This window comes from Mobula hypostoma, chromosome 12 (assembly GCF_963921235.1).
Source record: "Mobula hypostoma chromosome 12, sMobHyp1.1, whole genome shotgun sequence".
NCBI lineage: Eukaryota > Metazoa > Chordata > Chondrichthyes > Myliobatiformes > Myliobatidae > Mobula > Mobula hypostoma.
The window spans coordinates 79,717,350-79,734,328 of NC_086108.1; the positions used below are offsets into that span (position 1 = coordinate 79,717,350).

The 16,979-nt window shown below is 40.7% G+C and overlaps 1 protein-coding gene across 1 annotated transcript in view; it reads right to left on the bottom strand.

Moving 5' to 3' along the window:
• urod (uroporphyrinogen decarboxylase) overlaps positions 1–16,979 on the bottom strand; it is a 62,489-nt gene that overhangs the window by 38,512 nt on the left and 6,998 nt on the right. The window contains exons 2-5 of the mRNA XM_063064461.1: positions 10,869–10,981; positions 3,498–3,577; positions 2,751–2,813; positions 1,562–1,759 (exon numbers count right to left, since the gene is read on the bottom strand). Of these exons, the coding sequence (XP_062920531.1) occupies positions 1,562–1,759; positions 2,751–2,813; positions 3,498–3,577; positions 10,869–10,981 (454 nt within the window). The remainder of the gene's footprint in view (positions 1–1,561; positions 1,760–2,750; positions 2,814–3,497; positions 3,578–10,868; positions 10,982–16,979) is intronic.

A 16,979-nucleotide genomic window follows, 5' to 3' on the forward strand; every position in this document is an offset into this window, starting at 1 on the left:
TCCCCTTTTCGTAGCACGGTCAGAATTAGGAACTGGAATGTATCAATCTGATCAATCATATGTTGGGTAAAAATTAAATGGAAAATAAACTGCTGCAACAACTCAGCGGGTCAAGCTGCAGCTGTGGAGACAAATGTTCTGGGTCAAGACTTACATAAGGCCAGAGTGTTGACCATTCCTTTGCCTTCACAGATGCTGCTTGACTCACTGCATATTTCCAATAATTTACTTTTGCTCCAAATTTCAGCATCTGCCATCTATTACGACTCCAAATCATAATATTGAGTGTGGTTTTTATCGGTAGTAGTTGAATACCCACAGAAACACATGGACAATAAACTGCATAATTTTGACTTTCGTTTGCATTGTGATGGGGCGTGTCAGTTGTGGTTGGCAGCTCATCTAAGAGAAGGAAAATTCTAATCTCAAACCTCTGCTGCCTTACAGCTATCTCACTCATGGGGACTTCTGGAGTAAATCCAGAGGAAAATTCTGTAGGTGGAGTCCCGAACGCAGTCCTACATTGAGTTCAATGCTAACTGGAAACTCCAGACATCCCACCCTGCAAAAACTCATTTCAGGGAGGTAGCACCATCAATTTTCGGGAGACTTCCGGGAGAGGTGGGATGTCTGCAATAGAGTAGCTCCTTAGCAGCTAGCCAGCTAGTTTAAATAACGTTAGCTATGCTAATGAACGAATGACACCTGTTAAACTCACCTCAACATGTCTTTTACAGTCTTAACCCACCATGGGCAATAGAAAAGTCACTGTTGCAAACAGTGCAGCGAGCAACACTGTCATTATTTTTGACCCCTATTAGGCAGGGGTACACTTTAGTGTAGTCTGGGGTGACGTACATTTTATACATTTTTTTGGAACACTCTGCAATGGCGCGCTCGCGCTCTCTCTCTCTCGTGGTCGCTCGCACGCTCTCTCCCTCTCTCGCTTGCCTTCGCTCTCGCGCTCTCTCTTGCTTTCTCGCGCTCGCTCTCAAAAAAATTGATTTCTGTGATATTGTATATAATTTGCGGGCATCAGGGAGCCACTATTAACATGCGGGAGACTCCCGGACGTTCCGGGAGAGGTGGGATGTCTGCAACTCCCACAATGCTGCTGGTGCCAAACTGTATGAGTCTCTGACATTCTTTTGAATTCATCAGCTATGAGGAGAGGGGAAGCCTGCTGTATGGGGAACAACTTGTTCTCTGTATTGTACTGCCCTGGCTTGTGCACTGAACGTAGATAGCTAGTATACAACATCCGTGGTTGACCATGACCAAGGGAATCCTCATGTGAGACAATAACTTGTTCAAAAGTATAGTGTAGAAAGTGGAAGAGATGTTTCTAATGGCAATAAAAGTACCTTCAATTTCAAAATCTTAGCTACATTATGAAAATAAAATTACCCTATTTATAACTGTCACTTAAATACTGATAAAATTCTACATAAATGCTGCAAGCTACTTTAGGTTGTTTAATTTGTTAGAGCTTGTGCTATTCACTATGAAGGTTTGTCACTTTCACCCCAGTTAGTACAATTGTAATGTTTTTCCAGCATACCGGGGCTCCTGAGAAGCCGATAAGAGGAACATCTCCCTTCAGCTTGTGACGAGTCAATGTTATAGCTTGGAACACATATGCCAGCTTCTGATTTACATCCACGTTCTCATTCAGTTTCTCAAGATCAGCAGGTTCATTCAGTGGCTCTGGAAACGTAGGACCTTTACCTGGAACCATAGTCACCTCCATCCCCAGTGCCTTAAAATTTAAAATAAGTAGAAAACAGTTCAAATGTAACAAAAAAAAACTTCAATTAGGTTTGCGGATATCAAAATGTTTGGGATGGTAATGGGTACTTAGGCCTATATCTGAAAATGAATTTCAAAAAAATCATATTCACATTGCATAATCATAGTAATTAAAAGCAAACTTCAGATATTTATTCTAGCAGTTACTATTTGAAGATTCAACATTTGTGTTGGATTAAAGTGTCACTTAGCTGTCACGAATGTGACTTAAGTAGTTATCAGGCCCGGATTCACATTCACAAATTGTCTGATGCCTCACTTTAGTGGCATTTATATTTATGGTTGTCACTAATATTCTTGACAACATGAATAACCAATGTTTAGTAAATAAGCAGCTTTTAATCTGCACCAAACAATGATAGCACTGTACAACCATGCACCCAGCAGAGTGAAAACAGTTCTATAATCCATAAATGCGAGAACGATTAAATGAAATAAAACCTTATTGTCCACATGTAAAAATCTCCCTCATGCAATTATACTAGATTATAGAAGGCTAGAGATTAAATCATATGTAGAAAAGATCCTTTGCTATGGTATATCCAATGGGTAACAGCTGAACAGTGGCAGAGCCAGCCCTTCCACAAGTGAGATACACTGCCTGAAAACATCAGCTCAGCGTGGTCACTTTTTCAACAAGTGTATACACTGGTCAATAAAGGACACTACATTTGCGCCTGAGACACACACTCAACGTTTTAGGAAAAGCTTTTTCTCCTCCGCCATCAGAGTTCTGAATGGTCCATGAACCCATAAACATTACTTCACCTTGTTGCACTACTTATTTTTTATTATTTCTTATTGCAACTTACAGACATTTTAATTATGTATTGCACTGCTGTTGCAAAACCAGTTTCATGATATTTCAATGATAATAAACCAAATTCCGATTCTGTTTCAAAACATTTTATCAAAAAAAAAATGGCACTTGTGTGTCTTACCTGGGGAATAACCAAGATGTCAGAGAAAATGATAGCAGCATCTAATGGGAACCGCCTGAGGGGCTAAATGAGAAAGATACTCTGATTACAAATAGGTTAATACTGTACAGAATCCAAACTGAAAAGGGCAAGCACGGTAATGTCAGATTGTTTACTAAAAGTGGAATCGTTTATTTAAATTTGAATAAAGAAAAACTGACCTGACTCAGTACATTTAGTAAGTTTTACCTATTCAAATCTATTCTGCTGACAGAAAACTGATAACCTGAAGTAAGAAGTCACACGAACCCAAACAGAACAGTTAAAACAGGATCACTTCTATCTCCGACCTCCGTAGACAAATAAATAGGAATGCACATTTAGAAAGATGAAAGGGCTTTAAAATGTAACCTTGTGTATTGTTAGCTTGTGAAATTCTGGCATGGACATTGAATTCACAGTCTCTGACTCAAAAATGAACGCCATAATGCTGACAAATTTCCACTTTCCAAGACAAAAGTATGGCAGTCAAAAATATTCAAAGAAATTATATTGAAATTACTTCAATTCTTGGTTGCAATGATTTCTTTTTCAACTTGTACATTCTCGATCTGGAAAATGTTTCTTTACATTTGATAGTATCAAATCAAGTGACGGTGATAAGGAAAGTGTTTCACTTTTCAATGCAATACCACCTTTTCTGGATAATTGGAGCTTAAAGAGTCCGATTTCTTAATATATACAAGATTCTCTGTTTGACCAACTTACCTGCAATGTCAACTCACAGCAGATCGCCGGAGTGCGACAGGTTGTGAAGAAATCCTGAGTTGCTCGGGTCTCTCGGAATTCTGTGAGAAAGAACAGAAAAGAGCTCATCTACTAAAGCAGCATCTAGCATATTGGAATCCATTGTTGGGTACAGCAACTCATTTACCAGGAAATAACATGTATTGGGAGCATAAATTGGCAACTGATTTACTCAGGAAAAGCACATCAGAAATGTGGATACTGTTTAGAAAGCACTTGCATGGCATTCTGGATTTGGACTGTTGAGGTAGAGAAAGGATGGCAGGTTGAAGGAACCACGGTTGACAAGAGATGCGGAACATAGAATAGGAAGAAAAAGCATACTTAAGGATTAGGAAGTAAGGGTCAGACAGGGTTCCAGAGAAGGTAGCCACGAAGGAGCTGAAGAAGGGATTTAGGAAAGCTCGGAGTAGAAACGAGAAGGTCTTGGTGAGTAGGATTAAGGAAAATCCCAAGGCATTCTACACATTCATAAATAACAGGATGATACCTCAAGTAAGGATAGGACCAATTGGGGATAAAACAGGAAGCATGTCTGGAGACAGAGGAGTCAAGAAATGTCCTTAATGAATACTTTGCTTTAGTACACGGTATTGGAGGTAAGGTATTGATGTGGATAGAGAATTGGTTGGCAGACAGGAAGCAAAGAGTGGGAATAAACGGGACCTTTTCAGAATGGCAGGCAGTGACTAGTGGGGTACCGCAAGGCTCAGTGCTGGGACCCCAGTTGTTTACAATATGTATTAATGATTTGGATGAGGGAATTAACTGCAGCATCTCCAAGTTTGCGGATGACACGAAGCTGGGCGGCAGTGTTAGCTGTGAGGAGGATGCTAAGAAGATGCAGGGTGACTTGGATAGGTTAGGTGAGTGAGCAAATTCATGGCAGATGCAATTTAATGTGGATAAATGTGAAGTTATCCACTTTGGTGGCAAAAACAGGAAAACAGATTATTATCTGAATGGTGGTCGATTAGGAAAAGGGGAGGTGCAACGAGACCTGGGTGTCATTATACACCAGTCATTGAAAGTGGGCATGCAGGTACAGCAGGCGGTGAAAAAGGCAAATGGTATGCTGGCATTTATAGCGAGAGGATTCGAGTACAGGAGCAGGGAGGTACTAATGCAGTTGTACAAGGCCTTGGTGAGACCACACCTGGAGTATTGTGTGCAGTTTTGGTCCCCTAATCTGAGGAAAGACATCCTTGCCATACAGGGAGTACAAAGAAGGTTCACCAGATTGACTCCTGGGATGGCAGGACTTTCATATGATGAAAGACTGGATGAACTAGGCTTATATTCGTTGGAATTTAGAAGATTGAGGGGGGATCTGATTGAAACGTATAAAATCCTAAAGGGATTGGACAGGCTAGATGCAGGAAGATTGTTCCCGATGTTGGGGAAGTCCAGAATGAGGGGTCACAGTTTGAGGATAAAGGGGAAGCCTTTTAGGACCGAGATTAGGAAAAACTTCTTCACACAGAGAGTGGTGAATCTGTGGAATTCTCTGCCACAGGAAACAGTTGAGGCCAGTTCATTGGCTATATTTAAGAGGGAGTTAGATATGGCCCTTGTGGCTAAAGGGATCGGGGGTATGGAGGGAAGGCTGGTACAGGGTTCTGAGTTGGATGATCAGCCATGATCATACTGAATGGCGATGCAGGCTCAAAGGGCTGAATGGCCTACTCCTGCACCTATTTTCTGTTTTCTATGTATTCACCAGTGAGAGGGACCTTGATGAATGCGAGGACAACAGCTGATATGCTGCAACATGGTAATAATTTTTTTTTTAAAAAGAGGATGTGCCTGAACTTTAGTAAAACACGAGGACAGATAAGTCCCTGAGGCCAGAGAGGATACGAGATCATAGAACCATAAGATATAGGAGCAGAATTAGGTCACTTGGCCCATCGAGTCTGCTCTGCCATTTCAACATGGTTGATCCAATTTTCCTCTCAGCTCCAATCTCCAGCCTTCTCCCCATATCCCTTCATGCCCTGACCAATCAAGAATCTATAAATCTCTGCTTTAAATATACATAAAGATTTGGCCTCCACAGCTGCCTGTGGCAAAGGATCCCACAGATTCACCACTCTCTGGCTAAAGAAGTTCTTCCTCATCTCCGTTCTAAAAGGATGCCCTTCTTTTCTGAGATTTTGCCCTCTGGTCTTAGACTCTCCCATCATAGAAAACATGCTGTCCACTTACACTCTTATCAAGGCATTTCACCACTTGATAGCTTTCAATGAGGTCACCCCTCATTCTACTGAATACCAGCGAATATAGGCCCAGAGCTATCAAATGCTCTTCAAATGACAAGTCATTAAATCCTGGAATCATTTTCGTGAACCTCCTCTGAACCTCTTCAGTTTCAGCACATCCTTTCTAAGGTAAGGGGCCAAAAACTGTCCACAACACTCCCAGTGAGGCCTCACGAGTGCTTTACAAAATTCCAACATTACGTCCTTGCTTTTATATTCTAGTCCTCTTGAAATAACTGCTAACATTGCATTTGCCTTCCTCACCACACACTCAACCTGCAAATTAACCTTTAGGTTTAGGGAATCCTGCACAAAGATTCCCAAGTCCCTTTGCACCTCAGTTTTTTTGTATTTTCTCTCCATTTAGAAAATAGTCAACCCTTTCATTCCTTCTCCAAAGTGCAAGACCATACACTTCCCGCCACTGTATTCCATTAGCCATTTCTTTGCCCATTCTCCTAATCTGTTTAAGTCCTTCTGTGGCCTCTCTACTTCCTCAAATCTACTTGCCCCTCCAGCTATCTTCATTTCATCTGCAAACTTTGCAATAAAGCCATCAATTCCATCATTCAAATCATTGACATACAACATAAAAAGAACTGGTTCCAACACAGATCCCTGTGGAGCACCACTAGTCACCAGCAGCCAGCCAGAAGAGGCTACCTTTATTCCCAATCTATGCCTCATGCCAATCAGCCACTGCTTTATCCATGCTAGAATATTTCCTGTAATATCAGGGGCTCATAGCTTCTTAAGCAGCCTCATGTGTAGTATCTCGTCAAAGGAAAATCCAAATACACAACATCAACTGATTCTCCACTGATCTATCCTGCTTGTTACTTCTTCAAAGAATTTCAACAGATTTGTCAGGCAAGATTTTCCCTTGAGGAAATCATGCTGACTACGGCCTATTTTATCATGTACCTCCAAGACCTCATCCTTAATAATACACTAGATTACTATAGGAAGTGAGGGAAGAAATTGCTATGATTTAATGATGATTTCTGGGTCCTCACTGGCCACAGGAGTAGTGCCAGATAATTGGAAGTTGGCAAACTTTATTCCTTTGTTCAAGAAAGGTACTATGGATAACTCTGGAAATTATAGACCTGTGGGTCCTATGTCAGTGGTGGGCAAACTATTGGAGAGGATTCTTACAGCCAGGATTTATGAGCATTTGGAGAAGCATTGCCTTAATATGAATAGCCAGCATGACTTTGTAAGGAGCAGGTCACGCCTCACGAACCTGATTGAATTCTTCGAGGCAGTGAATAAGCAAATGGATAGAGCAGTGGATATGAATTTCATTAAGGCATTTGACAATGTCTATTTATTTATTTATTTATTTACTTACTTAGAAATACAGCACAGAACAGGCCCTACCATCCCAACAAACTGCACCATAGAGCAATCCACCTATTTAACCCTAGCCTAATCACAGGACAATTTACAATGACCAGTTGACCTACTAATCAGTAGGTCTTTGGACTATGAGATGAAACTGAAGCATCTGAAGGAAACCTATGTGGTTCTTGGGGAGAACGTGCAAACTCCTTACAGACAGCACAGGAATTGAACTCTGAGATGCCCCACGTTGCAAAAGCATTGTGCTAACTGCTAGGCTACCGTAGTGTTCCTCATGGCAGGTACATTCAGAAAGTAAGGAGAAATTGGATTCAAGGAAATTTGGCTGCACAGATTCAGAGTCGGCTTACCTACAGAAGGCAGAGTAGATGGAGATGGAGTAGCAGTAGATGGAGCATATTCTGCCTGGAGGCTGGTGACAAGTGGTGTTCTGCAGAGATCTATTTTGGGACCCGATGAAGGGTCTCACCCCAAAACATTGACTTTTTATTCCTCTCCATAGATACTGCCTGACTTGCTGAATTCCTCCAGCACTTGGCATGCGCTACTCTGGATTTCTAGCATCTGCAGAATTGTGCGTTTGTAGAGACAATTTTTTTTTTTTAAAAACACAGCGAGTGGTGGTTGCATGGAATGCCTAACAGTGGTGGTGGTGGTAGAGACAAATACGTTAGGGAAATTTCAGAGACTCTTATGGGGACACTTGGATGAAAGAAAGTTAGAGAGGTATGTGAGAGAGAAGGGTTAGAGTGTTCTTAGATTAGGTTAAAAGGTTGGAACAACATCTTGGGCTGAAGGGCCTGTAAGTTCTAGATACCATGGCCTAACATTTCGTCAATTTTTAATTTTAAAAGCTGTTGAAGAGTTGTGGGGAGATAAAATGGTTTGGAAATGGCCTTGTGTTTGCAATTCCCTTCATAGACTATTCCAAAGTTGTATTACGTTGTTCAGGAGATGCTATCTATTCCTGCATTCTATCTTATGATCAGGTCTGGAAGGCAGTGTGTACCTGGACAGACTAAAGAATGGTGCAAGGGTTAGGTAATTAGCAGAATAAGCAACATGGCAGTGACAAATGACAATCTGAAAGGGTGAATATCCTACTTGGTGTTAAGGTAAAAAGCTATTGCAAAACAGATTGGTAGGACTGCAAGACACCAGCAGCCCTAGTCCATATTAAAAGCAACAGCACATGAACAAACAAGGAGAATATAAATTTAATTAATTTAAATATTAATTTATTTGGGGACCATCTACATTAATAAAGCGACTTCAAAGGAAGCCTAACCATACATTAAGTGAGATATGGACAAATTGAACATGAAAAACAAATAACATTCTAAAATTTCCTTTTCTGTATTCTGCTGACAACATATATTATTTTGGACCTAAGCATATGCTAATTCCTAGCACCATAAAAGAGGGATGTGCTTTAGTCTTAGTAGTGATGATTATAAAAAAAATCCTGTCTGGCTCGCCTTGGTTCTTCAGAGAAAGATATTTGAAAGCTTAAAAGGAAGAAGAATATTCTAAGAACAGCCCCCATCCTCGTGGCATGGCACAGCCTTGATCCAAGCATGGCGCAAACTACCAAACTGCAAAAGGTGATCAAAGCTACATTTACTCAATTATGCCAAAGAACCCTGGTATAACTGCAGTCAATGGATATCAAGAGGAACACTATAATGGCTGGATTCATACCACTCAAAAACAAAATGGTTCTGGATGCTGGGGGACAGCTGGCTCAGCCACAGGACAACAGTGTAGATGTTCTTCAGGACAGAATCCTGCCATAGCCGCCCTCAGCTACATTAGCCAATGATCTTCCTTCCATCATAAAATTATTTATGGAATGTTTTCTGATGATTGCAAGATGTTCAGTTCCATCCAAAACTTAGAAAGTGAAGTAGTCTATACCCACATACAGCAAGATCTGGAGAGTATTCAGCCATGGGTTGATGAGTGACAATGAACACGTGGACCACTGAGTAGCAACTCAGCTGATTAACCACACCATCGCTACAAGAGCTCCATATCTGAGCTTCCTGCAGCAAAGGGTCACCTCATAACACAACAAACCTTTCCACCATGTACAATACAAATCAGGCCTATGGGGCAATGGGCTTTACTTGCCTGAATTAATGCAGCTCAACACAATCCAATACAAAGCAGACCACTAGATAGACAACTCCATCCACTATACAGCTGCAATGTATTAACATCGATAAAATCATGACCTGCCTCTCATAAAGCCAAGCAAAGTTTCAGGTTTCTGGGAATACACATCTCAGAAGACCATACATGGTCCACTAACAGCACAACAATAGTTAAGAAAGCATAGCAACGCTTGTTTTTCCTCAGGACGCTGAAGAAAGCTGGTCCAGCTGAACAGATGCTGGTGAGCTTTTACCGCTGCACCATAGACAGTATCTAAGCATACTGCATCTCTGTGTGGTATCTCAGTTGTGCAGCAGCTGATAGGAAAGCACTTCAGCGGGTCGTCTCTAGCGCACAGAAGATCATCGGGACACAGCTCCCAGCCCTGGAGGACACCTACAGCTCTCGCTGCCTAAGGAAACATACAAGCATCTGTAAGCATAATACACACCCATGCAATCATCTGTTTGAACTTCTTCCATCTGGCAGTCGTTATAAGATTTTCTATGCCTGTACTTCTAGACTGAAAAATAGCATTTTCCCCAGAGCTATAATTGCTCTGAACCAATCGATCAAGCATCATCCATAATTTGTTATATTGCTACTTTAATACTGGTTTTATGGCTGTCATGCACTTGAGTTGCGCTTTTATACTGCTGGACATTGCTTGTACTGGCTGGTTACTTGATTTTATTTATTTTATTTGTTGTTTTATAGCATTGAGTACAAGAGTTGCAAACTCATTTTCGCTGTATTGGTGCATGATAAATTGTACTATGCAATGACAATAAAGATATTTCATTTCATTTCAGACTATCCCCAATCAAGCTATACTTCTCAAAATACTTGTAAATCCTGTCTTTAAGAATTCTCTCCAATAGTTTGCTCACCACCGACATAAGACTCACTGGTTTGCAGTTACTTGGCTGAGCTAGTCCAAAAGCAGCACCAAACCCTGTAACTCTTCAAGTAGAAACAAGAGTAACAGGCTCCAGAGAACACTACCACTTGCAGGTTCCCCTCCAAATCACACACGATTCTAACCTGAAAATGTACCGGCGATATTTCATCGTCACTACATCCAGAGAAACAGCAAACGCTCAAGCACCTCACCCTTATTCTTGAAGGCAACAGAGACTAGCATTAAATACTGGTTCTCACAAAGATTCCCCCCCCCGCCAAAAAAAAGGATTAAAATTGATAAACATCTTCTGTCACAGGTCTTCTGAAATCATAATAGATAATGCAAAATAATTTAGAAAAGCAGCTTGGCTCAGAGCTGGCTCATACCCAAATATTTTAATGGTTGGCAAGAGAAAGTACTCAGCCGAGTGTGTCATTTGGGAGAGGTCCCGAGTTCAGGAAGTCTTGAGAGTTACTCCATTTGTTATGTGCCCTATTCTATGATTCACAGTTACATAACAAGTGCTTCGAGGAAGTTGCTGTGCTGGAGAATTTTCAAACTTCACACCAGGACTTCAAATTTAAATGAACTTGATACACTTAAGATCTGCCCGACACTTACTGACTTAATGGTTCTGTTCCTTACCTGGGAGATACCTTCCCGCTTGCCTCATACACCAGACAGGAACATAATCAGTCACTTCACCCCATGCTGCTTTGAGAAATGTATCATTTTTCAGGGCAGGAAAATCTTTGGATCTGAAAAATCATTCCAATAAATGCAAATAAGAAGTTGCATAAGTACAGAAATTTTTAATAATGATTCAAGGATTCAAAGCATATTTATTATCAAAGAATGTATAAATTATACACCTTGAAATTTGTCTGTTTATAGGCAACCACAAAGTAAGAAACTTGAATAACCAAATTAAAAAAGGCAAAAAACAAAAACCACTGTGCAGAGGAAAAAAACATAGTGCAAACAATAGAAGCAAGCCAACATCATTCGCACCAGACTGAGTCCAGGATCCACTCCCAGAGCAGCTGGAGTCGGCCCAAGCCTCGGTGCCTAGTTTTCACACCAGCAGGGCTAAACACACAACAGCTGGACCAGTTCACAGTCTGTTTGCTGCAGCGAAAGGAATGAACATTCGTGAGAGAGCGAGCAAAATCAGCCCGACCCTTGCCTCCATACCAGACACTCAGAATTCCAGTCTACCTGGGCTGATATTTAAATTGTCCAAGCACCAGGTAGTGCCACAGTCTAGGATCTGAATCCAGGCGCTCCGATATGCCTGGGCCGCTCTGCCCGAAGCCGTTCACAATCTCACCAATTCGGCTCTGCACTTGGAGCGATCCAACCTTGCACCTGGGTTAGGTGGCCAGGCATCGAAACTTCCGCGTTGATTCCTCTCCAAATCACTCACTTCATCTCATGCAGCGATATCACCAACTCAGTCGGCAACCCCAGCTCAAACAAGTTGCAGCTCACTATGCCCCAGCACGGCTTATCCCCCAGACCAGCCTCCTCACTGTATGTGGCAATAGTTCACCACTATTTGTTTTATGAAAGATGTTATAAATAATGTTTTTAGTCGATTCTCTTGCCTTATGATTTACCAGTAAGCCGTTGCACATCTTCAGTAGCGCCATCTTAAACTGGAATAATTTTATCAATACTAATAACAAAATCAACTCTCCATTAAAATATTCTTCAGCACATTTGATCAAGCTCTCTAAATGTTCTGTGTAAAATATCACATTACAATACAATATAGAAAAAAGTAAAAAAGTATACACATGTATATTAAATAGTTAAATCAAAAAATAGAGCAAAAAGAAAAAGGTAGTGTTCATGGGTTCAATACCCATTTAGAAATCAGGTAGCAGAGGGGAAGAAGCCGTTCTCGAATCGCTGAGTGTGTGTCTTCAGGCTAGAGTACCTGGGAAAGGAGGAGGAGAAGATGGCGGCATGACGCAGCACGTGCGGCCTCTCTGGTGATGATATCTGTTATCTGTCAAGTAGGGTGCCGTGCACAATCCTGATTTGATGGAGACAGACGTGAGAGCACGGAGGAACATCTGGTGAAACTTCTGAAATGCCTGTTTCGCTGCTGCTGCTACTGTGTGGTCCGAAATCTCCGGAGGGGAAAGCCCCGAGTCCTCGGCTTTGCCTGTTGCTCGGCGGCTGGGGCGGGGTCGAAGCGCTCGGCAGAGATGGTACTCGGTGCTGGAGGGCTGGTCGGAGGCTCGAAGTTTTCGGACGGACTCAGAGTCAGACTGTGGTCGGGTGCTTCCGGGATGCTGCATCGGCAAGTTTGCGGCACTGGAAGCTCATGGCAGGGAGAGTTTCTCCCTTCTACCATCTGCGTGAGATGTTGAGGCTATCGGGACTTTGAGACTTTCTTTTACCATGCCCATGGTCTGCTCTTATCAAAGTACGGTATCGCTTTTATCAAATTACGGTATTGCTTTGCACTGTTGTAACTATATGTTATAATTACGTGGTTTTTGTCAGTTTTAGTCTTGGTTTGTCTTGTGTTTCTGTGATATCATATTAGAGGAACATTGTATCAATTTTTATGCATGCATTTCTAAATTACAATAAACGAGGACTGAGTGTCCTCATAATCTAATCTAATTCTTCCTGAGGGTAACAATAAGTAGAGGGCATGACCTCCCCAGAAACATATCTATATTTCCTTCCAACACAAATTGCCACTCAGCTTAGTATCCATACCATGCTCAGATACAATACACATTCGTTCTGTCATCCACTAACCTCTATCCACATTACTAATAGAGGTGTTCTCTCACTGAGTGATGGCCTTCAAAGGAATTACAGACAAATACATTAAGTGTTTGCAAGGTAACTTTCAAGCTAAAATGCTCTTTTTAATTATTTATAAATCAATTGCATTCAACCTAGGAGGCAAATAGAGCCTAGTATGGCTGGCAACCACAGACAGAAATTAGTGTGGATTTGACCTTCAACTTGATTTGCATTTACACTTCTTGGGTTAAATCCAGAAACAATTTTTCACAGAGTAAAATAAAACAATAACATTTAAAATCAAGTTCCTCTTGTCAGCAACAGGCAATTCCTTGAATGCTTCTAGTTTTCAAAGTAAAAGTAAACACAACGCAAAGCTCAGTGCAAAATGCTTTGCTGTTCATATGTTTGTAAAAAAAATTATAGACAAAGAACATCAATGGATTTATTAGCAAGTGGAAACAAACTAACCTTTCAGTTATAATGAGCTTAGGTATGATCGTAGGTTGTTATAGGACTTTTCCTCTCCTGTACTTTTATTTCATGCTGCCCCTTAGTTAACAGGAGAGGCATCTAGGCCACTAACTTTATCAAGCTGGGCAGACACTAAACCCCACCAAAGAAGCAGGGTGCACAAGTAACTGCATATGGAATTATGACTGTAAATCAGTAACCCAATAACAGTCTATTGAGTTATAAGAGTACTATTGTTGCACCTTATTTTTGACCATTCATGCAGATATATAGTCTCTATACTTCTTTAATGTTTCAAACCAAGTTACAAAACATACTTCCTTTGGATAAAATATAAAAGCAGAAAAAAAATGAAGTGTTGTAGCGATGTGCTACACACAGCGCTAGAATAACCACACGGAGTCGGTGAGTTAGAGTTGCGATGAAAGAGATTTATTCAAACTTCGCGGCCCGCTTTAAAGCCTTCCCGTTTCCGCCCTCCCCGGGCGGGACTACTGTGGGGAATGCATATTCCCAGACCCTTTCTGCGCGCGGGATTTTCCCCCTGCTGGTGAAGATGGCCTGGCGCCCTTTTTGCTGCCGGCCCTCTGCCTGCGCACGCTGTTTCGTGAGCCGGTTCGTGGGTGCCAGAAAGTGGGTCGCCACAGTGTTTTTATTTTCCTTTCAGCATGTCTGAAGTTTTTACAGTCATTAAGTACCTTAAGTGCAGAGTGTATCCTAATGTTTAAAATGGATGCATAAGTAAATAAATACATAGGGATTGGATAATTATGTCTGCGGGCAGGAACAAGCACGAACAAATTGGGAGATAAACACCTACAATGGTTGGTATATAGGCTTGTATGCAACATTTTGGACCAGTGGAAATGGTCCAGAAGGGTTGTATGGAAACTATTATTACCATTTTTCTTAACAACTAATTTCATTACTTAGCCTAATAGGTTAGATTTACCACAGTACATAATTATCTATTTAAATGTTTACTTTGCTTTTATATCATCTCAATGTGTACTTAAGAATGTATAAATAATTGTAGTTTTATACATATAAAAAAATGGAAAAGGTTATATGTATGAAAAAAGTACATGATAATTGTGAATTCCTTATCCAAATAAAAATTAAAAAAAAAATAATTACATGTGTACAGCAAGCTCTCAGTTAACAGTCATGTTGTAACAAGTGGATAATTTCCTTTAGTGTTGTGAGTTGAAGGATAAATACTGCCCAGAAATTATTGTTCTGCAAAGCAATGTTCTGGATTTTTTTTTTAAAAACTCTCATTCAGGAGACATAATCTTATTTTTAAGATGATATTTTTTGACAGTGCAGCACTCCACCAGTACCACGCTTGATTTTGAATAAAACCCATTTCTGTGACTATATTGCTATCTTATTAAAGCATAAAATGTACAGACACTGCAAAAAGAGAACACATATACTGCAAATGAATTACACACAAATATTACTTTGGGGACTCAAAGCTGGAATAATAGGTTTTCTGAACCATAATTCTTCATTTTGTTTGAATTTGGGGGAAAAAAAAACTGGAAATAGTCTTGGCAATGATAACAATAAAAGGAATCAAACTGATGCAAACATCCAACTGCTTCAAAGAGGATATCTGCTGTCCTCATTGAGTTGCTGAAATGTAACACCAGTCCCTCTACTTGTGGTTGAATCTTAATACCTGCTGAAATGGCTTAGCAAAACTAAATAAAATAAATTCGCAGTTAACTCAGGGATTTTCATTTCAATCTTATATTAAATCAAAGGTACTTGTATTGTCAATCAAATGGCATACAGTGGCGCTAAAAAGTTTGTGAACCCTGTAGAATTTTCTCTATTTCTGCATAAATATGACCTAAATGTGATCAGATCTTCATGTAAGTCCTAAAATGAGATAAAGAGAACCTAATTAAGTAAATAAGAAAAAAAAATTATACTTGTTCACTTATTTATGAGAAAATGATCCAATATAACATGTATTTGCTGGAAAAAGTATGTGAACCTTGCTTTCAGTAACTGGTGTGACCCCCTTGTACAGCCATAACTTCAACCAAACCTTTCTGGTAACTGTTGATCAGTCCTGCACAGAGGCTTGGAGGAATTTTAGGCCATTCCTCCTTACAAAACTCCTTCAGCTCTGGGATGTTGGTGGGCTTCCTTGCATGAACTGTTTGCTTCAGGTCCTTCCACAACATTTTTATAGGATTAAGGTCAGGACTTTGACTCGGTCATTCCAAAACACAAATTTTCTTCTCTTTTTATACCATTCTGTTGTTAATTTACTTGTCTTTCAGATCAATGTCTTGTTGCATTATCCAACTTCTATTAAACTTCAGATGATGGACTGTTACCCCGATATTCCCCTGTAAAATGTCTTGATACAATTTTGAATTCATTGTTCGCTCAACAATTGCAATCTGTCCAGTCCCTGAGGCAGTAACACAGCCCTAAACCACGATGTTCCTTCCATGTTTCACAGTTGAGATGAGGTTTTGGTGTTGGTGTGCAGTGCCCTTTTTCCTCTAAACATAGCCATGTGCATTTCTTCCAAAAAGTTCAACTTTTAGAAACCATAGAAATCATAGAAAACTACAGCACAGAAACAGGCCTTTTAGCCCTTCTTGGCTGTGCTGAACCATTTTCTGCCTAGTCCCACTGACCTGCACATGGAACATATCCCTCCATACACCTCCCATCCATGTCTGTCCAATTTATTCTTAAATGTTAAAAAAGAACCCGCATTTACCACCTCATCTGGCAGCTCATTCCATACTTCCACTACTCTCTGTGTGAAGAAGCCCCCCCCCAATGTTCCCTTTAAACTTTTCCCCCCTCACCCTTAACCCATGTCCTCTGGTTTCTTTCTCCCCCTGCCTCAGTGGAAAAAGCCTGCTTGCATTCACTCTACCTATACCCATCATAATTTTATATACCTCTATCAAATCTCCCCTCATTCTTCTACGTTCCAGGGAATAAAGTCCTAACCTATTCAACCTTTCTCTGTAACTGAGTTTCTCAAGTCCCGGCAACATCCTTGTAAACCTTCTCTGCACTCTTTCAACCTTATTTATATCCTTCCTGTAATTTGGTGACCAAAACTGAACACAATACTCCAGATTCGGCCTCACCAATGCCTTATACAACCTCATCATAACATTCCAGCTCTTATACTCAATACTTTGATTAATAAAGGCCAATGTACCAAAAGCTCTCTTTACGACCCTATCTACCTGTGACGCCACTTTTAGGGAATTTTGTATCTGTATTCCCAGATCCCTCTGTTCCACTGCACTCCTCAGTGCCTTACCATTAACCCTGTATGTTCTACGTTGGTTTGTCCTTCCAACGTGCAATACCTCACACTTGTCAGTATTAATCTCCATCTGCCATTTTTTAGCCCATTTTTCCAGCTGGTCCAAGTCCCTCTGCAGGCTCTGAAAACCTTCCTCACTGTCTACTACACCTCCAATCTTTGTATCATCAGCAAATTTGCTGATCCAATTT